This window comes from Ascaphus truei, chromosome 6 (genome assembly GCF_040206685.1).
Source record: "Ascaphus truei isolate aAscTru1 chromosome 6, aAscTru1.hap1, whole genome shotgun sequence".
In the NCBI taxonomy this organism is placed as follows: domain Eukaryota; kingdom Metazoa; phylum Chordata; class Amphibia; order Anura; family Ascaphidae; genus Ascaphus; species Ascaphus truei.
In genome coordinates, this window is record NC_134488.1 from 76,867,660 (window position 1) to 76,893,274 (window position 25,615).

At 40.2% G+C, this 25,615-nt stretch overlaps 1 protein-coding gene and 1 long non-coding RNA gene across 5 annotated transcripts in view; one reads left to right on the forward strand and one right to left on the reverse strand.

The window, feature by feature from the left end:
- The first annotated feature begins 1,236 nt into the window (after positions 1–1,236).
- On the forward strand, positions 1,237–7,488 carry LOC142497296 (uncharacterized). Its single transcript, XR_012802226.1, has 3 exons — positions 1,237–1,609; positions 7,005–7,153; positions 7,398–7,488. It is a non-coding gene; the product is annotated as an uncharacterized LOC142497296 (long non-coding RNA).
- Positions 6,230–25,615, reverse strand: part of MMEL1 (membrane metalloendopeptidase like 1) — a 225,643-nt gene continuing 206,257 nt past the window's right edge. For all 4 annotated transcript variants that reach the window (XM_075604884.1, XM_075604885.1, XM_075604886.1 and 1 more), the window contains 4 exons: positions 21,848–21,913; positions 19,754–19,849; positions 12,924–13,000; positions 6,230–9,317 (listed from right to left, as the gene is read on the reverse strand). In XM_075604884.1, coding sequence (XP_075460999.1) covers positions 9,218–9,317; positions 12,924–13,000; positions 19,754–19,849; positions 21,848–21,913 — 339 coding nt within the window. In that variant the 3' untranslated portion in view covers positions 6,230–9,217. The remainder of the gene's footprint in view (positions 9,318–12,923; positions 13,001–19,753; positions 19,850–21,847; positions 21,914–25,615) is intronic.

The following is a 25,615-nucleotide window of genomic DNA, read 5'->3' on the forward strand; positions in this document are numbered from 1 at the left end:
TTAAACCGGGGTATGCTTGTATTTTCTTAGGCAGCTACTGTAAGACCACATTTTCACATGAGCTCACTTGTAAGACAAGGCAATGTAAAAATATAGAGTACAGATGCTATAAATTCTTGCAAATTGTTGAAATCTATTAGTTTTAGGTCTTTTAAATGTTTCTAAAATTTAATTGAAATAAGTTTGTGGCCCTTCTACTGCTAAATGTTTTCTGATCTGGCCCCTTTAGAGAACCAGTTGAAGAACCCTGACCTAGGGCATAGCATTATATGCTACGGTCCCTATTCAGTATACTGTAAATACATCTTCCCATTGCTGGAGGACTCAAGCTACATGGGACCACAGCTTCCCAGTATGGGAACGATGGCTTCACACAATACTAAATAGGGCATTATACAGAATATCGTTCTATAGCTCTGTAATGAAAACTTTAATATGATTTATGTTGTATTGAGTACAGTGGATAGGAAGTCAATGCGTAGATAGGAATTGTAATGCTCAGTAAGGGAGTCAATGGATAGGTATTAAGGGCAATGAAGTTTACAACTATGGACCAGTATATGATAATCCTACAGAATGTTTAAAGAACATTAATAGCAATGTCAATAAGCATTTTTTTCTCATAATTGTGTAACAGAGACTATAATAACATCATGCAGATTGTAAGTAGCTTACATGTTTTTGTAGTAATTTACTTATGTATTTGATTTTGAATATTTCTTGACAAACTAGGTGTATACCAACTGAGGAAAGGAAAAAACAGGCAAGAGTACAGCAGAGTATACAAATATGGTACTGTATTCAGATAAAAAAAAAATCACAGCTTTCATTTAAATAGTAAGTAAGTAGCAATGGACATCAGCGAGAAACACACCATGAGTCTTCAGTGTCCGTGAGGTATAAACAGTACCGGACTATTCTAGCTGTAGTCCCAATGTGCCTTTGGTCCACATATGGTCAACTCCAGCAGCTATTAGCGTTCTCATATGACTGTGTTGATCCCACATGAATGTAAAGTGCTTCATCAGGAGTCATGTTCATGTAAATGCAGACTGTACACTGTATGTATTGTTATTATTATTTAAAATTAAGTTATTTCTTGACCTTGGATATTTTGTAATTATTTTTTCTATGTGAATATGAATATTTATGCGACAATATTTATATTAATATTGTATAGGTTTTGCATAAGTTTTTGATTATTATCTTGTGTTTGGAGATTTTGCTTAAAGCTGCAGTCCCCCCTACTCAGTTTTTGTTTTTTTTACCTACTATTTCTTTTCGACAGCATATGAAAATAATTATAATAATAGAAAAATCTTAATTTGGCTGAAGTTCAAGTGCTAATTCATATTTTGCAGACATCATATCAGTAACTATAACCCCCATTTTTTCTATTAAAGCAGCAATCCCCCACAACTATCCATCCTTTTTACAGTATGAGAACCTGGTGTCCTCCACAGCTGCACTGCTCTATCAAGCAGCATCATAAGGCATGGGCTAACTGGGCTGTAGCCCCAGACCTTCCACGGACCACGGACCTTCCAAGGACCATGGACCTTCCAAGGGCGCCCGACCTTTCAGAGGCTTCACAAAAAAATCATAAAATGTAATTTTAAATTTGTAATTCTAACACAGCAAACGCTACTTAATTATCATTTTATAACTTAATTATCATTTTATAAAAATATATATATTTTTGGTATGATTTCAACAGTATATTTCTTTTAATTTTATATAACCTAATTTTTTTATGTATATATATATATATATATATATATATATATATAAAAAAAGATTCAAAGATAATGTTTGTACAATTTTTTTATGGAAAATGTAGTTGAATTGATATGTTGGAAATGTATTTAAAAATGAACGCATAACAAAAAAATTAAAAAGCAGACAGGAGTCAACATTTCTTAACATTGAAATTGCTTTTCGAATTTCAAGTTGAAACTTATTAAGAAAGCACTCCGCTCAACTGCAAACTCTTGGAGTTACTCAACGATACACATTGTTACTTCCAATACTTATGCAAGTGATGTTGATTATGTGATTTTATTTATCCGAATACAATAATTGTATAGTTACCTCCAGTCCGCTTTGATGTGTTTTTTCCTTACTTGAGATCTACATTTTGAAGGACGACCTTGCAGGGATTTGAAGTGCCCTGTCTCAGAGCTGCAAGTGGGAAGTTACATCAAAGTGGGGCTTTACTGTACTAAAATACCTTTGTGCATAGGGACTTTAGACTTGTATATACCAACTTAGACCTGGTGGTAGTAACAAAATTTGATGAAAAAAAATAAAAAACCCTGAACTGATAATACAATTCATTTCCCACCTATTGTTGCAATTTACCCTCTCTTAGAGGCAGATCCACAAAGCTCCATTAGGCTATTTATCATTACTCTACCCACAATTATCGCAACGATTCTCCTAACACCGATCGATTAATGAGATTACGGTGACCTCTTGTTAACCATTAAAATATTGAATTGAACAATAAAATTTGAGCTTTTAAAAATATATATCGCATCGATTACTTTTGACGGATGCTAGGCATACTGATATCCGTATGAGATTCTAATTAGCCATTAGCCTAACATCACCGATCCAAGAACCTCCGTTATTGTTAGTGCAGAGAAATAATGTAACGATAACTAGGTCACACTAAAAGTAGCTGTTACAGCCAGACCATGATTATCGTAACATTATTTCTGGGAATTGCCTGTAATGACAAAAGCAGGTCTAAAGTGGTACCCTAATAATTTGTTTGGGTATGGCACTTAACCCTTTCTATTGAAATAGTAAGAAATGTCATACAAAGATATATATTATGAATAATATTAAAGTCAGAAACACAGTGTCATAAAATTCATGTTATAAACTGTAGAATGTTTTGGAGCGATTATGGGAAATGTAGGATATGCTTATTAGACTTACGTAATAAGGTATATATTGTTTACTAACTGAAGTATGTGTGTACAATAATATTGCAATTTTTTGTAACAATAATTACCAAGAGACAGAAATAGTTAACTTAACATTTATTAACACACAGTTACATCACTGTCTGAGAAAATTAACAGGGCAAAAAAAGAACATTGACATCTGGTAACAAAACTAAACAAAAATCATCCTTTTTATTAAAACTTTTTCCACTTTAAAATAAGTCCTCTGGAGTATCGCCTCTTTCCTAATTCTGAAGGATACATGTTGTAACTGATTACGCCCTCACAAGTGATCGGTGTGCACCCTAGGAGTTCCTGTCAAGTCGAGGGAGTGCACTTTTTTCTTAACACCTTGAATTGTGGGATAAGGTGACAAAATGATGATTCATCTGTCGATAAGCAGTCCAATACATCTTAAGCATCTGATGCTAATACGCCAGAATGGCCTCATCATAATGGTCAACTGTTGGAGCAGGTCACAGTGCTGGACCTGGAGCACGTCTCGATGCTGGAGCAGGAACAGGTCTCTGTGCTGGACTAGGAGGTGAGGTGATGGTGCTGGAACAGCAGGTATCAGTGCTAGAACAGCAGGTATCGATGCTGGAACTGTAGATATTGGTGCTGGAACAACAGGTGAGGCTGCTGAAACAGCAGGTATCGGTGATTGAAGAGTAGATATCGGTGCTTGAACAACAGGTGAGGGTACAGGAACAGCAGGTATCGGTGCTGAAACAGCAGGTGAGGGTGTTGGAGCAGCATACTACTCGGGCGGTGGAGGTTTAAAGTCAGTGAGGTCTAAAGTCACTGTGCCCTCAGGGAGCCCTTCCTTACTGGTGACCTCCATGGACCTTTTAATTTGTGTGGATGGAAGTCTGTGCGATGGTCCTGTGAATGCACGTTAGTCTGGCATGTAAAGAGTTCAAGTATTTTTCTTACAGACTGCCTGTCCTTTGTCTGGCTAACTTCCTCTCGCAGGACTGAGGAGGAGTAGGGGAAGTGACCTCTAGGGATTTGACCTGTGCCCAAATGTAGGAATATATATCCTTTTATGGTACAGATGCAGCGGCCGTTATTCGAAGACTTCACGCGTTGTATACCTCAGAATACCCATGTCATGGCGCGTGATTTCTTCCAACATTCCCGCCTTAAGACGCGAGTGCAGAAAATGGCATTTTAATGTTAAACAGTGTTAAACACTGAAATTGACACAGTAGCACAGTACTGTACAATTCATTCATTTCATTGCACACAAAGAAACAGAATCCATGAAAGTCAAACAAAGCAACCGCGATAAACATGTGTGGCTGGGGCGATTGGCCGCGTTAATGCCGCGTGGAGTACAGCAGCGCACAGGAAAACGGCTCCGTGATTTGTTCGATAACGGCCGCTACATCTGTAGTTATATACACTGAAAAAAGGAAAAGGGATAGTAAAAATTTATTTTTAAGAGGAAAACTGCCCTTATAATTCAAGGGACCCAACCCTATTCCCCAACTATACCCTAGCCTCCCAATTGCCCCATCAGGACCAGATGTATTACATCTGTTCCATGAAAATAGACCACCTCCGTATGTGGCTCCTTTTTCCGTACAACTACCTGATTAAGCTTAATCTCTGAGATAGTTGGAGGGTCCAGTAGGAGGATCACAAGGTATGGTTCAATATCCATAGACTGGACCTTGTAAGAGAACAAGGAAAAAGAGGCGTCTATTATAGCACTCCTAGTAGTGTGAGATGGTTATTAAATTAAAATCAAACTTTAATAAGTATTAATAGCATAAAATAATGTTGGACAGACTAACATAAACAACAACAACAAATAATACTCGTATACTGGTATAATCTGCTATTAAACACCATAGTGTTCCTATGCAAGCCTACTAACAGCTCAGCAAATTATACTGACTTTGTCAGGGTTCTAAAATTGACAGACTTCGGAATTTGTATTCTGTCGCTATTGACATAATACTGTAGGTCATTAGAACCTCACTTTTATTACATTAAGAGTTTTTATATACACTCTTATCTTTTTGATACTCCACTGGGAATTACCTTGGTTATCCTCCAATTAGTGGTCTATTATGGACTGTCTCAGATGAGTCCAGTTCACATCTGTAGAACATTACCACAGGGTAGGATACCGTCCTCTTTTTCTCATTTAGTGATTATAGAGTTGATAGCTACATTTTGGTACTAGCTACCATTCATATACACAAATTGGTATTGATGTCATTGATTTGATACATATGACCTACAGTATACAGTATGCAGCTAGTTACTCTTGTGCACACCAGCACAGAAGCAGCAGTTTATACCAGTACAGGCATACCCCGCATTAACGTACGCAATGGGACCGGAGCATGTATGTAAAGTGAAAATGTACTTAAAGTGAAGCACTCCCTTTTTCCCACTTTTGATGCACGTACTGTACTGCAATTGTCATATACATGCATAACTGATGTAAATAACGCATGTGTAATAGGCTCTATAGCCTCCCCACTTGTGCACAGCTTCGGTACAGGTAGGTAGCCAGTATTGCTGTTCAGGACGTGCTGACAGGCGCATGCGTGAGCTGCTGTTTGCCTATTGAGCGAAATGTACTTACTCGCGAGTGTACTTAAAGTGAGTGTCCTTAAAGCGGGGTATGCCTGTATATGAGTATCATTTGTTGTGGTTCTTTATGTTAATCTGTCCAACATTATATTATGCTATTAATACTTATTAAAGTTTGATTTTCATTTTATAAACATCTCACACTACTAGGAGTGCTACAATAGGGGCCTCTTTTTCCTTGTTCTTTTACAAGGTGCAGTCTATGTTTATCATTAGCCCCAGCACACAGTTTCTTTAGTGACTGTTGCCATAGTGGATCCTCTCCCTGTCCCCCCTTCCATGCCTTTCCCTTTATTACGAGGGTTCAATATCCCCTAGACCTCTGGCCATTTATCCTCCCCAAGGGGTATTACCTACTGGTTCAAGTTCCTTCAGTTACCCACAATAATACTAGATATCGGGCAGATAGTTCTAACAGATCTATGAGTGATTTAGATGCTGAGATCTATCCTGTAAAAGAATTACCAGGAGTGCATGCACCATGGACACCCGTGGATTAGATACATTTCAGAACCATGTTTCTAGTCCTTAAAGATGACCCAGGAAAATTTAAAGCTGTCTGTACTGCTTATAAGCCCACAGCAGCAGATTTAAATCAGTTAATGATTGTTGCATTTACAAGTGGTGCGCAAACGAGGGGGGGGTGCGATTTTTTCGGGGGGGGGGGGGGGGAGTAGGGAGAGTTACCTTTAGGGATGTGACCTGTGCCCAAATGTAGGAATGTATGTCCTTATATGGTAGTTATACTAGCTGGTATGTGTAATGCTGACGTGTATCTATTTTCTAGCATACGTCTCCCATTATATATATCAATGTATTGGAAAAGCAGATTAGTATTCAGCTGCTTGCCTGAGTACAACTCTCTTTGTAGCTACATGAATAAACTTCAGTTTCATTTATCTTCGGACCTCAAATACTGATGACTGAATTATTTCTACGGCAGTCCTTTAGAAAAGTAGGTAATATGATCAAAGTACTGTAGTATTTGAGTACATATAACCACATTTGTATTGCAATTGTGTACATACATATCCATTTATTTACATGTTACAATATCTTTAATAAGATGAAGCATATGCTGTTCTGTTAATTATTTTACGTACTGAAACTATTTTACAGTTTATTAATGTGGTATAGTGATTTGATAACAGTAATATGGGAATAAAATAGCAAAAGGATTACTTTATAAATATTGCAAAATGGCTGTAATGTGCAAGGCATGGGCTATAGTATACTTGAAAATTATGAGGTCATACATGCAAGCATGTGACATAAAGGATATTGTGAGAACTACCCACCACATGTATGTGTAACTGCAGTGCACATCATACAGTAATCTTATGTCTGATCTATAAGGCTGTGTATAATGTTATAAGTATACTGTACATGAGATTGATATACACTGTATAATATATGGAGTCTGTTTTGACTTACCAGGTCGACCCTGTGCAAGATCCTCTGTGTCCACCAGTCCTGGAATTATGAATAACTGTGCCAGGGATATCACCTCCATCAATCTGCACTCAGAGGGCGAGTTCCAGCTTTGACGGGGGTCTCCCTCCTGTGCGCCTTGTGTTGGCAGCATGGTCAGCCATTTTTATTTACCTTTCACTTACTGTCTGCCCACTTTTTTTTTTTTTTTTTTTGTAGCATGTCCTCTGTACGGACATTAATGCCTAGGGCATTCATTTGTGTCAGGAGTAGATCTGCCCCATATGAGTTTTTTCCTGCTGTGCTAGTTTTGGAGAATAGTGCCCCATATAATTTTGTGATGAACCCCCACCTCATTAATCAGGATCTCTAATTCCTCCTCCATTCATTTTATACTAGTAATCCTTCCAGCAGCAAGATCACCATCACCATCACCATCACCACCACCACCACCACCTGTAGGTTCAGGCTAATATGGCTGGAAAACTTCCCTTGGTAAAGTATTATGTATTTATTTGAATTTTAACATGTGCATGGGTGTTACATGTAAGTAAATATACATGCGTTACGTAGCTGGAATGTGTTTGTGCGTTAATTGGAACGTACGTTATACTGTATGTTTCCCAATGCGCATGTGCATTGTATTGGTTATCACATCTCTACGCTACGAACATTCCAGCTACTACAGATATTGCTACCATGCTACTTTTGCTAACGGACGTTGGTTTTGCATATGATTAGCTTTGTGGATATCTGTTAAACTCAGGAAAAATGACATCCATTACCTACTTAGGTAACGTCATGGTATTTGCCCTGATTTAAGATAGCTTTGTGGATCTGCCCCTAATGCCCCTAACCCCACTGTTGAAAAATTGAGTACGTTCATACATTGGCGAAGAAGTATATTTCTTGGAGCAGAGGTGCTAAATGCTTTACAAAGCTTTCTAGCAGGGAATGAGGCACCGATGACCACTTGTATAGAGCTATGCAATTTAAAGCAGCAATTCTGTCATTTGTAACTTTTTTTTTAAAGATGATTTGAACAGGGTGGCTGGCGCCTTGCAGCTAAACTGCTCTATATTTAGACACGCTGGTTCCCCAGATACTAACCAGTGAAGTTATATGGGTGTCTGATGGGCATTAAAATCGTCGTTCGGTAGGAACCCACAAACGATGTTGCTTCCTATTGGCCAACAGGACATGCAAGGTTTGACGGGCATTTAATTTCTTCTAAATGGAGAATTAATACTGTGATCTTCACAGATCAGTATTTAGAGAACCGAGGGGTACACAGAGCTAGCGTGGTTTTGCTCCGGGGCCTCCCTGTTTGTATCAATGACTGGGATTGCTGTTTTAACTACTTCAGAAAAGAATTGCAGTGCGTTGGTTACAATGTGTATTTTGTTCTCACCAGAATCATGCTCTGGTGTCTTCTGCAGCAGCAAGAGTCATCTTCACATACAAAGTACATGATCACAAGCATAATATATACCTCTGATATTTATCTTCTACAACAAAGAAATTTGCAGATCAGAAAGTTATAGTGTGGGAAAAATACATACAATATGAACTTCTGTACATTTCTTGACTTTAAAAAGTTTGCAAGATTGTCTTGCGATGCGGGTATTTTGTTTACTGTTTTTGTACTTGTTTTACAGTCTTCAATAAGAAGAGACAGTTTGAATGTTTCTATAATAACAATTACAGTCCTCCAAATTGCAAAATTACCTACTAATATCCCAAACCTAAAAAAGGTTCATTTTAAACTAAACATTTAAATTATTAACCTAATGAAAATAATAGCCACATAGGCCTCTTTAATGAATAGAGGGCAAAACAGACATAAAACATAATATTAAAAGGGAATACAACTTGCGGAAAAATAAATCTTCTTTTTAAAACTAGTCTTTGAAAACCTTACAGCAGTATTTTTATAACAGTCAAGCCACTCAAAACAGTCATTTTCCATTATAGCATTTCCTTTTAGAGATAGTCAGATTGTGCAAATTTCTTACTCTCGCTGTTGTTTTTAGCAGAACCCTAAAACCATTTGACTGTCACTGCTTAACTCTGACTGCCTGCACCATATACCATGGCTCTGATTTGAACAGGGGATACACCAGGCACATCATTGGTTATAACTATTCAATATCTGTAAGACAGCCTAGCAGACCGTTTCAGAGTGTGAAGTTGAAGCGCATTTTTTTATGCCTTTTTGATTACCAAACGCGGCATTTCTCCACGGGGTGCATCTTCGTACCCTTCTTGCAGTTAAAGGCATCTGAGAAAGCTTCAAAGTTTTGTAAGGATCCCAATACTCTACACAGACAAAAAAAGAAAAAAAAAATATTATTTTTTTAGTTTTTGGTAGGACTCATTTTCATAAACCCAATGCCGGATATTTTCCATGTTGTTCTAACTGTAAAAAAGGTGTGTATTTTCATAGTTTATTATCATGTAAAAGTTGTCTTGATAAGAGCCTGAAAGGGGATCAAAATGGTAACAATTTTTTTATTCTACTCCATTGCTCATGTTTTTGTGTCTAATATATCACTATCATTCTTTGAGGTATGCACAATGTAACAAAATTAGGCAGATGTATTGACAGGTAGCAAACCCACAAGAGTAATCAGGAGTAAGCATACTAGGTCTAGGTCTAATTTTAGGAAATATGTTTACAGAAGTCCAATGTATGTGTAACTCCCTAAAGTGTAAAGTCTGTTTGGCTGTATACTGTTTCATGTCAAGGTTTATAAGATTGTAATTCTATAAAGTGTTACATATGGTTATGGATATGTCCTGTATAACCGTACTTGTTGCTGTTTCCTTTAATAATAATAACTTTATTTCATATAGCGCTTTTCTCTCAATGGGACTCAAAGTGCTTCACAATTACAGTGTAGTACGCGGTACACAGCACATACGAATTTTACAGACACAGTCCCTGCCCAGATGATCTTACAATCTATGTTGTTAGTGCCTGAGTCACAGGGAGATAAAGTGACTTGTCCAAGGTCACAAAGAGCTGACACTGGGAATTAAACCAGGATCCCCTAATTTAAACTCAGTGTCATTGTTTACAGAGTCAGCGTCTTTACTCTCTGAATCGTTCCTACAGCCCTGTAATAAATGTTAGCTGGGGGCAGTGGCTTTAGTATTAGTATAAATAGTTAGTTACACCTACAATCAGGACATGGTAAAAAGATCTGATCAAGAGAGAGAGAACCAGGGGATACTCCGGGGATACTCCAGGGAGATGAGCAGCCTAAGTTGTTCACCATGATGCAGTGAAAGGCAAGAAGCCAGAGGGCTAGCTAGACAGGACTCAATGAGAGGGAGAGGGAGAGAGAGAGGGTGACGGAGAGAGAGAGAGTTATTTTTTGAAGTGAAACTTCTTTGCTGGCACATACAGATTTTCGATAGGAAAAATTGCTTGTGTTGTAACGAAAAACCATAACGGAAGTGCCGTCACACTACTAATAGACAAATAAGTAATTATGTTCCAGCACACACTGTATAATAGACTAATCTCAAACGTGGGTATATGCCAAAAATGCAAAAAATAATTTAATCAAGAAAGCACAAGATATAATCAAAATAGAATAAATGGATGTGAAAATCACAAAAGATATGCAAATGACCCACAAATGTAAAATAAGGGGGAACAACACAGGGGAAAGGGAATAGACAAGAAAAACCACAAAGGAGAAAGTGGGGGTGAAAAAAAAGGGATAAAGGGGGGTAACGTTTCGGGGTAACGACCCCTTCCTCAGGCCCGTTCCCTCTGGTCCAAGATTTACAGAGAAGGCCCACTGAACTGGTAGGCCAGGCCTGCACAACATACGGAAGGGAAGGGTGAATCCGGAGCGACAGCGAACAGCCCAATGACGTCAGAGTCCGAAATTTGAACATCAAAGCTTTATTCAAGACACACAATGGAAACAGCAGGCTGCAGCACAGCCTCCTCCTCTACACATTTCACGCACACTGGCGCTTCATCTCCAAGACCAGTGTGCGTGAAACGCGTAGAGGAGGAGGCTGTGCTGCAGCCTGCTGTTTCCATTGTGTGTCTTCAATAAAGCTTTGATGTTCAAATTTCGGACTCTGACGTCATTGGGCTGTTCGCTGTCGCTTCAAATTCACCCTTCCCTTCTACATGATCTCTCTGCCGGATGCACGCTGTAGGATTCACTGCTGAGGAATCGTTGGACCCAGGACGGAAGAGCTGACAGGGGTAAGATTGCTGTTTTGCCCCTGAGCCCCAACCTTTATAGTGGTCTCCACATATCCTCTCAACATCCTTCCAGTCCTGCACATTTAGTGCGTTCCTTCACTCAGCGTCAGCCTAGGAGCGCATGACAGTCACACATCCCTGCACAACATACGGCCCGCGGGGCTGCATGTGGCCCGCCTGGACTCCCTGTGCGGCCCGCGATCCCCTCCTCCACCCCCCCCCCAGCCGCTCTGCAGACACAGGAGGGAAGGAGCGCCAGCATTTTGACACGCTCCCCACCCCCTCCTGAGCCCACACTGCCGAGCGCTAGCATTGTGATGCCCCCCCCCCCAACCCCCTCTGCCTATTAGGGAAGGATCGGCAGCAGTTTGATGTGATCCCCTGCAGGCAGAGAGGAGAGAAGGAACAGAGCCGGGAGAGTGGGGGCGGGGTTAGTGACAGCGGAGCCTGTTAGTGAGAGCAGGAAGTGAGGTGCCTGCTGCCAGGGCCCAAGATCGCTTCACCCCTCCTCCAGCCATGCTCCACAGTGAAAGGTAGGACACTCCACCCACCCCCCTGCAGCTGCTCCTCAGAGCTAGTGTCAGTGTGTCAATGTGTCAGTGTGGCTGTGTGGCTGTGTGGCAGTGTGGCCGTATGGCAGTGTGTCAGTGTGACAGAGTGGCAGTGTCAGTGTGGCAGTGGCAGTATGCCAGTGTGTCAGTGGCAGTGTGGCAGTGGCAGTGTGGCAGTGCAGCAGTGCCTGTGCAGGTCAGTGTCTGTGCCTGTGCAGGTCAGTGTCTGTGCCTGTGCAGGTCAGTGGGTTGGGTGGTGGGGGTGGGGGTGATATGATGATGATCTGTGGGAGGGGGGGGAGAGAAGATATGATGAGGATAATGATGAGGGGTGCTGGGGGAAATATGATGATGATGATGAAGATGATGATGATGATTTTACCCGGGTGGCCCAAATCAGTTTCTTTGGAGCAGTTCGGCCCTTCTCACTTTACAAGTTGTGCAGGCCTGTGGTAGGCTATATCTCTGGCGCCCAATGTCGGGCAGGACATAGAAGAGGAGATATTTGTTTATTCTGCTTATTGTGGGCCTTTTGGAGTCTGCTCATTTTTTTATTTGCCAAAACATGTGCCGTAGTTTACCAATGCCTCTTTTGGGGAATATGGAGTTTACCCATTTGTTATTATGGAAACATGTAGTCAACCCTCAGCTTTTGGGAATATGATGCTTTATCACTTCATACTGAGAAAATATAGATTTTGTTTCCCACTTTTTTCATTTACTAACATTGGTGTGAGGAGCACAAAATTACTCACATTTCATCCTAGATTTATAGACCCCTATTAAAAATACTGGGAAGCAGATTCCTTGTTTTAGAGATAAATAGGACTGAACACTTCTCCAGCACATGAAATCAGCAGCTTCACTGCACCTCCACTAAGGACGATAAGAGTTATTTTTGGAAAAACATTCATATAGTCTGAGGGCAATGCTAATAATGGATATGCAATGCCTATGAAGGAGATATATACTGTACGTAAGAAGTTAATAATACTGCTAATAAAGACCAAGACAAGCTAAAGTGTCAAAATACACTTATTGTGTTATTGATTGTTGTGCAAAGGTTTGCAGCTCAAACACTTATTCACTGAGCTTAACATTATTTGTATCAGTAATATGTCAGCATTAATTTGTACCTACCTGTATTTGAAAGGGCTATGTACATCAGTCTTTATGGAATGTCTTGCATATTCTGGTCTATATGAACCACACCATACCTGGGTACAAAATCCATAATTAGTTCTAAATATTGTCTACTACTTGTAAATATGAACAATGAAATTGTTATTTTGCAATGAGAAGCCTGTGCTTATTAAAATATAAACAAAATGTCAGAAAGTGCACTAATATATATTTTTTTATTAAGATGTTATGGCATTTAAAACCACAATACTCCCTAAAATAGTATTTTTGTGTTTATATTACCTGAACGGTGTAATCCTTCAGAGGTGCCCTCTAAACTCTTGGAGCCCCTAGATCCAGAGTTAGTCATTTTGTGCCTCCATGTATTTAAATAAATCAATATGGTCAACAGGCTCACCCCCACAGGAAGCTGTGACGTCCTCTCTTCATTATCATGCAGCTTCTATTGGATGCAACACTGATCCTGGCGGCAATATTGTGTCCATACACAATGATATTTTGGAAGCTGGGCGTCACTAGAGCTGCATTAATTGCTGCTTTAACATGGGTATTTGTTGTGCATTTTATTCAAGGATGTATTGAATATTGACAATACTACAGTATTTGGCGTCTATTTATGTACACTATTGTGGAAACAGTTCTGTTCTAGTTTGACATCAAATTTCTATTTATACTAATACTCTCTTTAGCAGATATTGAATGTAACACACAATGTAACACACATTCCCAGCAAGCCCAAACCCCAACATCCACCACATTATATATATATATATATATATATATATATATATATATATATATATATATATATATATATATAAATATATATATATATATATATATATATGTCAAAAGGAGTGTTACTGAGCGTGGCAAAAGTATATAACAAGAGACAGGAAAGCCCAATGCTACATCCAATTTGATAAAATATATATGGTAATAAATATAAAGTTAAATACTTCAATAATAATATTTTCTTGGTCATTTAGTCAAACCCTTTGGCCAAAGCGCTGTAAGCCTGCATGCCAACGTCAATGCATAACCAAATATGTAGGTTCTAACACTACACTGTGAACCTTTCCTTTTACCTGTATGAGGGGGAACAACCACGGTAGGTCCTGTCCATACAGCAAAATGAAAGAAAAACTCCCAAGTTAAAAAGGTGGGGAGGGGTGAGCTCTGGTGGGAGGGGCTACCTACCTCCAAACAACTGTTGCCAGTTAGAATTGAATTAACACACACATTCCGAGCAAGCTTAAACCCCAACACCCACCACATCATATATATTTAATTATGTTAAAAGGAGTGCTACTGAGCGTGGCAAATTTATATAACAAAAGACAGGGAAGCCCAATGCTACATTCAATTTGACAAACTATATATGGTAATAAGTATAACATTAAATACTTCAATAATAATATTTTCTTGGTCATTTAGTTAAACCCTTTGGCCAAAGCGCTATAATTGATATTGATTGTAACCAAGGCCCTCCCTTTTCAACTCTGTCCCATACCCCTGAGAATATCCCCTTCAATTTCCAAAATGGTCTATCTGTCGCCCATATAAAGATCTGGAGTCTGCTGCCCAAAGTGGATGAACTAGGGCAGGGGTCGGCAACTTGCGACTCTTACCACTGCTACTCGTGGTTCTCTGCAGATTGCTGATCCCCAGCGGCTGCCTGGGAGGAGAGCAGAGGAGTGGCCTGGCAGCAGCAGCAACAGAGAAGGATGGGGCGGAGGAGATGATTGGTGTGGCAGCAGAGGGTGGGAGCGGTGTTAGCAGCAGAGGAGCCTTTTGGTAAGACCCGGAAGCAGTGAGTACTTCTGGTGTCTGCTACCAGTGGCAGATGGACTCCCCCCTGCTCCAGTGACAAATAGGGTCTGTAGAGGGACACCGTGCTGGGAGAGGGACACCGTGCTGGGAGAGGGACACCGTGCTGGGAGAGGGACACCGTGCTGGGAGAGGGACACCGTGCTGGGAGAGGGACACCGTGCTGGGAGAGGGACACCGTGCTGGGAGAGGGACACCGTGCTGGGAGAGGGACACCGTGCTGGGAGAGGGAAACAGTGCTGGTTGAGAGAGACAGTGCTGGAAGAGAGGCAGTGCTGGGAGAGAAACACAGTGCTGGGAGAGGAACAGAGTGCTGGCAGAGGGAAACAGTGCTGGCAGAGAGAAACAGTGCTGGCAGAGGGAAACAGTGCTGGGAGAGGGACACCGTGCTGGGAGAGGGACACCGTGATGAGAGAGGGACACCGTGCTGGGAGAGGGACACCGTGCTGATAGAGGGACACCGTGCTGGGAGAGGGACACCGTGCTGGGAGAGGGACACCGTGCTGGGAGAGGGACACCATGCTGGGAGAGGGACACCATGCTGGGAGAGGGACACCGTGCTGGGAGAGGGACACCGTGCTGGGAGAGGGACACCGTGCTGGGAGAGGGACACCGTTCTGGCAGAGGGTCACAGTGCTGGGAGAGAAACACAGTGCTGGGAGAGAGACACAGTGCTGGGAGAGGGACACAGTGCTGGGAGAGGGACACAGTGGTGGGAGAGGGACACAGTTCTGGTAGAGGGTCACAGTGCTGGGAGAGAAACACAGTGCTGGGAAAGGGAACAGTGCTGGGAAAGAGACCAGACAAACACACACTGACTGGGGAGGAAGAGAGTGACACACATTGACTGGGGAGAAAGAGATGGGAGAAAGAGAGACACATACACTGCCTGGGGCCCCCCAGCAGCCACTGCCATGATAGTGAAGGAGAGAGGCCCAATGTAAGTGTATATGTGTGCGTGTATTTGGGGAGGTGGGGGAGGAGGGTAGTGTGTGTTTTTATTTGGGAGGTAGATTGTGAGTGTATTTGGAGGGGGCGTGTAGGTGTTTTTGGGGGTGTAGTGTATGTGTATGGGGGGGTAGTGTATGTAAGTGTGTATTGCGTATTTGTAAATTACACTGTTTTGCAAAGAAAAACAATGAAAAAAACTAAATGAAGGGACATATTGTGACATTCATTTTATCCCCTCCGCCTACTTTGTCGTATGTTAATGCTTATACAGTATATACCTATTAGTGTGTGTACAGTATATGTATGTGTTTGTGGGAGTGTAATATTCGAGCATGTGTTGCGGATCTCTGAATATTTTGGAGAAAGATATTATTTTTTTATAAATTGGCTCTTCTTCCTTGAGAGGTTGCAGACGCCTGAACTAAGGGCATGGTGCCTTATGCACAAACCCAAAGTCATCATTATCACAGAAACATGGCTAACTCCTAAAACCCTCAATGTAACTATCGCCATTCAGGGTTACTCCATTTTAAGGAAAGACAGGTCAAAGAGAGGAGGAGGGGTGTTATTTTATATTGCAGACACCGTACAATTTACGCTCCTAAATTGCCCCCCAAGCCCATCCTCTTTTGAAATCCTACTTGACAAAATCTGCCTCCCCTTTTCTAAGCCCGTCCTGATTTCTGGCATTTACCGCCCCCTAAAGCCCCACTACAATCCCTGACGGATATCACCAGTTTATTGGCTCAATTTCCTCCCAGAACGAGAAGAGTGAGCTTCTAGTTCTTGGGGATTTCAACTACGATTGGCTCGACCCTAAAAACAACAAAATCCAGATACAACTCACACAGACAAACCTGAAATCTTACAACCATTCCTTGTTAGACTGGATTCTCTCCTCAAGTCCTAGCAGAATCCAATCCTCTGGCCTCATACCTGACATTTTCAGTGACCATGCAATAGTGTACTGTGTAACGAAAATCAGATCACTCCAATCAAGCCCTAAAGTTCTCACTAGAACATTTAGAAATGGCGGCCGCCTTTACTCTCATGCGGCTTTCTCCCCGTTTTTTTTTAAACGCGGCGGCGCGCGGCTTTTTTTTTTTGTTTTCTTGCGCCGCGGGCGCTTTCAATGATAAGCGCCATTAGCGCTTATCTGTTGAAGCGGCCGCCGCGCGGGAAACCGCGTTCAAATAAAAAAAAAGCCCCGCATTTATCCCGGCAAGCTTTAGAATAAAGCTGGCCGGGACAGTATTTCCAATCAGAATTCTTAAAACTCTGTGATACCCATGCTCCACTACGCAGAATAAGAGTACGGGGGCCCACCTTCTGTGGGTTACAACCGACCTTATAGCGCTCTACCATTTTAGGATGCCTTGTGGAAAATCTACAAAGTAACTGGCACTACTAAGGATCTGAATAACTACAGATGCCTGTGGAATATGTGCACAAGCCACGCAAAAGCACAATATTACTCTGACAATCTTCACCAGAATACATCAAACCCAGCTAACTTCTGGAAGGTTATCAACAATATATGACAGCCTTCTAGCCATCAACAACCATGTAATATCAATAAGGAGGATATTACCATGGCAAATAACATGGAGATTGCAAATGCAATCAATTAATACTTTGTGATGTGTGCTACTAACTTATTAGCGAAATGCAACCCAAACTATATACATGAACCACATTCTGCTAGTACCTGCTAGTACCTGCTAGTACATTCTGCTAGTACTATAGCTCCATGCTCTCCAAACACTGCCCACAGTTTTCAATTTGTCCCAGTATCTGAAGAGGAGATTACGCAAATGCGCCTCAAATTTATAGTAAGCAGCCAATGTGGACCTGACCTACTGTAATCGAAGTTCCTATGACTTGGTGCCCCAGTCACTGCCAAACCGCTTGCTTCCCTAATTAACTCTATCTTGTCTTCAGGCCATATCCCTAAGACCTGGAAAACTGCCAGAGTTATCCCAATCTTCAAAAGTGGGGAAAAAAACACTGTCTAAAACTACAGGGCAATCTCTTTTCTCCCAATACTATCCAAAGTCATGGAAAAATGTGTTCACACCCAATTAAGCGATTACAATACCAAGACAAATTTCCCTAGCTAATTCCAATCTGGCTTTCGCCCCAAAGACTTCATGGTAACTAACCTCCTAAAAGTTTTCAATGAGATCCAGTGTGGAATTGAACTTGGACGACTCACTGGTGCAATATTCCTAGATTTTGCAAAGGCTTTTGGTACTGTTGATCGTGTTCTCTTTCTTAACAACCACCAGTGCTCTGGAATAGGGAAGAATGCTTTAAACTGGTTTCATTCCTACCTATCAGGTAGATCCCAACATGTGTCTATCTTGGGCACTAACCCGCCTCTTGGACATCACCTGTGGTGCCCCACAAGGCTATGTTCTGGGGCCCCTACTCTTCTCAGTGTTCATTAAGGATCTTCCTACAGCTTGTAAGCGAGCCTCAATACACATGTATGCTGATGACACAATCTTATATGCACACAGCCCTAAACTCTCTGACCTTGGACACACAATCTGACTTATGAGACTTTAAAATTGGATTTCCCAAAACAAACTGTTTCTAAACACTGACAAGACTGTAACAATGGTATTTAGACCAAGGCTAAATTTCTAAAGTTTCCAATGAAGGAGCTACAGATCAGAAACAAGTCAAATACTATCCTAGCACATGTTACTAGTTTCAAATATTTGGGCATATGGTTTGACTCCCATTTAACATTTGGGTTGCACATTGATACCCTGACATTCAAAACCTATGCCAAACTAGATGTACTATATAGGAACAAATCCTCCCTAAGGCTGCTGGTCAGAAAGCGTATTGCACGTCAGATGCTGACGCGAATTATAGACTATGGGGACATAGTATGTGGCACGGCACCCCAAACTCACCTAGGCAAACTTGATATCCTATACAACTCAATATGCCATTTTGTCCTCCAATGCAATTACAACACACATCACTGCGAAATGCTCAAAGAACAAGATTTGATAAAATCCCCCTGCGGACGAAACACGTCAGAGGATCCTCCTCATGTTATTTTAACTGTGGCTTGTATGCCGCAATAAAGTTCTTTTTTCAATAGCACCTTGCCTCCAGCCTATCCTGATTGCAGTGCTCGTTTTCCCACCATTCTACCAAAGAACTAGATTGGTCATCACTTGAGTCTAGATGCAAAGTGTATCTCTCCTGTCTTGCCTTCAAATACTTTCTGGGCAAGCTACCCACCTATCTGAACAAGCTCCTTACCCCTACCACATGCAGCACTTATCATCGGAGATCTGACGCCAAAGTATCTGGCCGATCCTCCTTCTCTTACCGTGCACCCCACAACTGGAAGAGTCTACCGGAGACTCTCACTGCCACCACCAGTCTAAATTCTTTCAAAAGTAAAGCAGTCTCACATTTTAATCTGGTCTGTAACTGATATATTCGCCTCTAATATATAATCTTTAACTGTGCATGCAATGTCTTGTATATAATGTACTGTATAACCCTTTTCGCTCATTGTAACTATGTATTTGTAACCATGTATTTGTCATTATAACTCTGTGCCCAGGACATACTTGAAAACGAGGTAACTCTCAATATATTACGTCCTGGTAAAACATTTGATAAATTAATAAATTATAACATTATTCACCCACATCAAACCATGTACAGTATTTCTAAAAGTACTGTGACATCAGGTTGAGAGTAGGATGGAGTGGAGAATAGGAAAGATTAAAGTCGACCGAAAATACAGAGGCTGAAGACGATAGTGAAAAATACAGGTGTCCATTTGGAAGGAGGAGAGGGGATGAGCATTGAGGAGTGACCTCATAGGCAGAACTGTGAGCGCTCCTTATGCTTGGATAACTACGATATTTCTGGACCATAGGACAGTCCATAAGGTTTTTTTTGAGCTACTGCGTTTACATCTTTAATCACGTTTTTCACTTTATTTGGGTAGCAAGATTGTTCATTGTCTGGCAGTGGTGGATACATCACATTTTAAAAACATACTGTACCTGTGCAAAGTTCAGAAAAAAGAGCTGCTTGTGTGTTAGATTCAGTCCAGGTAGCTTTGGTTCTTTCCCGTGTCTTTGCACCCACTTTAAATATGCCTGGAAATATAAAAAAAGAAATACATACACAATCAATGCACTTAGCTAAAGTGCTCTGGTAAGCAGTGCTTTGGAGCAATCAAGACTATCCCCCTCTTTATTATAGTTGAATAGAAGTTAATGTGTTGTGAACAGCGTTTGAACTTATCTCATTAAGGTTTTAGCAAACCCAAGCATTAAGTGGATGTAGTTAAAGTACTAAAGTTTAACAATTAAAAATATATTCCAGAATCTGAGATGGGTTTTTTTTTGTGATTCTCGTGAGTGTTTTTCTTTGGTGCAGAACTGGAATATACAATGTATAATTAATTACAGATATGATCCAGAGAGGACCAGAAAAGAATCCCCAAAGAAACAAAAGCACTCATGCCAAATAAAGTAGAGTTAGATAACAATGATCTGACAGGTTCAAATTACCTGTATTACAATGTATATGGGGATTAAGTAACCCTTTGAGTCCCACCAGGTCCGATCAGAAAAATAATAAATTTTTATTTAGTTAATTATTTAAAAACACAAACATAACATTCATACTTTTAAAATCCCTCAAAACGGAGGTGGCTATTGTGATCAACAATTGTATCAGGAATATACCCAAGTTAACGTATGTCCTGTTGACTCACAGACATCTCTGTCGGTATAATCTATTGTTTACCGAACTAGTAATGAGATCCTTAAATAATCCCCTAGGTTGTAAATAAACAACAGGCTGTATATCTTTATATAGTGTGCAGCTGGTAAACTCTATTATCTGTGCTGCATACAAATTTGAATAGCAGTACCACTGTGTCCAGTTCGTATATACAGTCAATGTATTGAGTTAATTGTAATGGATACAACCTGTAGTAACTTGTCACATATAACTGAACTGTATCGTGGGTCAGTATATCGATTCAGAAATAGAGTGACTATATACATCTAGGACCTTTATAAGTCCTCTTCTATAGGTCCTAGATGTATATAGTCACTCTATTTCTGAATCGATATACTGACCCACGATACAGTTCAGTTATATGTGACAAGTTACTACAGGTTGTATCCATTACAATTAACTCAATACATTGACTGTATATACGAACTGGACACAGTGGTACTGCTATTCAAATTTGTATGCAGCACAGATAATAGAGTTTACCAGCTGCACACTATATAAAGATATACAGCCTGTTGTTTATTTACAACCTAGGGGATTATTTAAGGATCTCATTACTAGTTCGGTAAACAATAGATTATACCGACAGAGATGTCTGTGAGTCAACAGGACATACGTTAACTTGGGTATATTCCTGATACAATTGTTGATCACAATAGCCACCTCCGTTTTGAGGGATTTTAAAAGTATGAATGTTATGTTTGTGTTTTTAAATAATTAACTAAATAAAAATTTATTATTTTTCTGATCGGACCTGGTGGGACTCAAAGGGTTACTTAATCCCCATATACATTGTAATACAGGTAATTTGAACCTGTCAGATCATTGTTATCTAACTCTACTTTATTTGGCATGAGTGCTTTTGTTTCTTTGGGGATTCTTTTCTGGTCCTCTCTGGATCATATCTGTAATTAAATGTCAATCATCCCATAAGCACCTGCTATCGATACTTTATTATTGTGTACACCACAGGTTGAGCGGCCTCATTCCCTTTAGTAATTAATATACAATGTATAGTAAGTATATGATACTGTATATTCTCTTACATTTTCAAGATTTACAAAATCCAGGAGTGGGATATTAATCACAAAAGGAAAATTGGCAACATCATGTACAACATTTTTGGCAATAACTCGTGAAGCCTCAGGATTAATTTAACAAAGCATGTTCCTGGTCTAAAGCAGGTACTGCAATTAACAAATTATGCAGGATTGGTGCTTTGAGGAACATTTTAAAAATGTATAGTATCTAAGAAAACATGAGAACATATATTATTATGACAGTTCAATTTAGAGACTCCACAATTTACAAAATGTTTTTATAACTAATAGAAAATAACACTATACCTTGTAAGCCTGTCTGACACCGCCATTATCAGCAATATTTTCTCCTAATGTAATAATACCACTAACCTGTAAATGAAAAATATGAACAGGATTCATGCCATTCCATCATTTACATGTACATACTGTATATGATTACATTTTCCTTCATTTTCATTTTCAGTCATTAACATACGGTATATAATGTCTAATTGTATGTTGATTTGTCATTAAAGTTCATTTGTTATTAAAGTTCAGAGATGGATAATACACTGTACAAGTGTACACACAGTTGTCCCTAGGGCTGGATTGTTTTTGCTAACTAGAAATGTTGTCAGTTTTCTCATCCATGCTTTGTAATGTGGTTTTCGTGGCTGTTTGGTTATTTCACAGACAAAGTGCTGTATCTTTTAGTTTTGTTTTATAGAGGCACTTTGCATTGACTTACAGATGTGGGAACACTTACTGTTCCCGTGACCGGGGCAAAGTGTGAGATTCCTCCCGCGGGAAGACTTTGTTTACCGCGGGAAGTCTACAAAATCACAACACGCAGTAAGGTGGTTTTTACTTTTTTTTAATTGCAATTTCAGTATTTGGCCGCCAGATGGCACAATGAATATCTTTGTCAATGGCCGTGGTGATGTTAAGAACAGCACTTAACAGTATAAATAATAATATTTTAACATTTACATAGTTTTAAACACACATATTTGTAAAGTTATTTGGCTTTATAAACGTACAGCAAGTGTTACACCGTGGAACGCATGTACAGTTAGGTCCGGAAATAATTGGACACTGACACAATTTTCATAATTTTGCCTCTATGTACGGACCAACAGTGGATTTGAAATGAAATAACCGAGATGCAATAGAAGTGCAGACTTTCAGCTTTAATTCAAGGGGTTGAACAAAAATATCGTAAGAAACGTTTAGGAATTGCAACCATTTTCATTCACAGTCCCTTTATTTCAGGGGCTCGAATGTAATTGGACAAATGAATACAATCATAAATAAAATGTTCAATTTTAATACTTTGTCGAGAAACCTTTGCAGGCAATGACTGCTTGAAATCTGGAACGCATGGACATCACCAAACGCTGGGTTTCCTTCTTTGTGATGCTTTGCCAGGCCTTTACTGCAGATGTCTTCGGTTGTTTTTTGTTCGTGGGTCCTTCTGCCTTAAGTTTTGTCTTCAGCAAATGAAATGCATGCTTGATCAGGTTGAGATCAGGTGATTGACTCGGCCATTGCAGAATATTTCACTTCTTTGCCTTAAAAAACTCCTGGGTTGCTTTCGCAGTATGTTTTGGGTCATTGTCCATCTGTAAAGTGAAGCGCTGTCCAATCAACTTCGCTGAATTTGGCTGAATCTGAGCAGACAATATATCCCTATACACTTCAGAATTCATCCGGCTGCTTCTGTCTTCTGTCACATCATCAGTAAACACTAGTGACCCAGTGCCATTGTAAGCCATGCATGCCCATGCCATCACACTGCCTCCACCGTGTTTTACAGATGATGTGGTATGCTTCGGATCATAAGCAGTTCCAAGCCTTCTCCATACTTTTTTCTTCCCATCATTCTGGTACAGGTTGATCTTAGTTTCATCTGTCCAAAGAATGTTGTTCCAGAACTGGGCTGGCTTTTTTAGATATTGTTTGGCAAAGTCTAATCTGGCCTTTCTATTCTTGAGGCTTATGAATGGTTTGTACCTTGTGGTGAACCCTCTGTATTTGCTCTCGTGAAGTCTTCTCTTTATGGTAGACTTGGATAATGATATGCCTACCACCTGGAGAGGTTCTTCACTTGGCTGGATGTTGTGAAGCGATTTTTCTTTACCATGGAAAGGATCCTACGATCATCCACCACTGTTGTCTTCCGTGGACGTCCAGGCCTTTTTGTGTTGCAGAGCTCACCAGTGCATTCTTTTTTTCTCAGAATGTACCAGACTGTTGATTTTGCCACTCCTAATGTTCCTACTATCTCTCTGATGGATTTTCTTTTTTTTTGCAGCCTAAGGATGCCCTGTTTCACTTGCATTGAGAGCTTCTTTGACCGTATGTTGTGGGTTCACAGCAACAGCTTCCAAATGTGAATGCCACACCTGGAATCAACTCAAGACCTTTTACCTGCTTAATTGATGATGAAATAACAAAGGAATAGCCCACACCTGTCCATGAAACAGCTTTTGAGTCAATTGTCCAATTACTTTTGGTCCCTTGAAAAAGAGGGGGCTACATATTAAAGAGATGTAATTCCTAAACCCTTCCTCCAATTTGGATGTGAATACCCTCAAATTAAAGCTGATAGATTGCACTTTAAGCCCATATTCATTATTTAACTGTAACTTGAATTTATTTTGGTACACAGCCGAAATAACAAAACTTGTATCAGTGTCCAATTATTTCCGGACCTAACTGTATGCATGTCATGGCTGGTTGAACTATTGTCTACACATGCGTGACACCATGATGAAGTGCTATATGTTCGAAACGCGTTGTGTGTTGTTGCTGCCTCTTTAGAGGTCCTTGTATGATCCATTAAAGCATGGGGAGCACTCGCAGTTCTCATAGTGAATATGAAAAGATAAAAAATATGAATAATAGTGTAGCCTATAAGTGAAAAAATATATATAGTGAAAAAATGTGTTAGTTCCACTCACAGATTATGGTTGTAGTATAGGTAGATCAGAGATACATCTAAGAGCCCTATGGCCAATCCACCTCTATGTAGTCTGTCTTGTGTATCGTGTAGATCCAGTGTTACTCAAGAAGAGAGACACGGAATAGGGTAGTAAATCTCAATTGATATTTATTGCACAAACATAGAATATAACAATTTTCACTCATATATATATAATCCAAAGAAGCAGCCGGCACTCCACTTGCAAGTAGAAAAAATTGGGTGCTTGTCCCATAAAGCAATAATAAACCATACAATACCGTTAGAAGCACGAGATCAGGAGACAGCACTCTGGTAAGTTTGATCACAAGTTTTTGAATTGAAAAAAAGACACAAACCGACGTTTCGATTCCCCAGTGGGACCTTTCTCAAGGTCACTATTACATCTGCAATAAAAGCCCCACGAGAACACCTGCTACAATACAGACAGAAAGAACCTACCACACGCATACCATTAGTGACCACATACAACCCTACCCTAGAGGGTATACGAAAAATAATCAAAGATCTGCAACCCATGCTGACAGGGGATGCGACATTAAAAGAAGTCTTTCCCAAACCTCCCATTCTTGCATTCCGGCAACCACCAAACCTCAAACAGAAATTAGTCAGCAGAAAACTTCACAACGATTTTAAAGACATGGATAATCGCACAACACAGTGCAGCAACAAACGCTGCAAACTCTGCAAACATATTTGCCAGGATCCCACAGCCAGTCACAACCATAGAACATTCAATGTTAAAGGATCATACAGCTGCACATCCAGGAATTTAGTGTATATGATTCAGTGCAACAAATGTGACCAAGGTTGCTACATTGGGGAAACCAGCCAAAAACTACAAGGAAGAATGAATATGCACAGACACTCTATACTCCATCACGAAGAAGGAAGATACTGCTCACCTGTGGGACATCACTTCTCACAACCAGATCATTCCATAAATGATCTAAAAATCAAAATCCTCAATGGAATGTTTAAAAGCACCCAAGAACGGAAAACATTTGAACTCAGAATGATAAGACTCTTTGCCACCAAAACCAAAGGACTTAATGCATACATGGGTTTTCTCACACCCTATCAAAATTGCTTGTAATCATCCTGCTTGC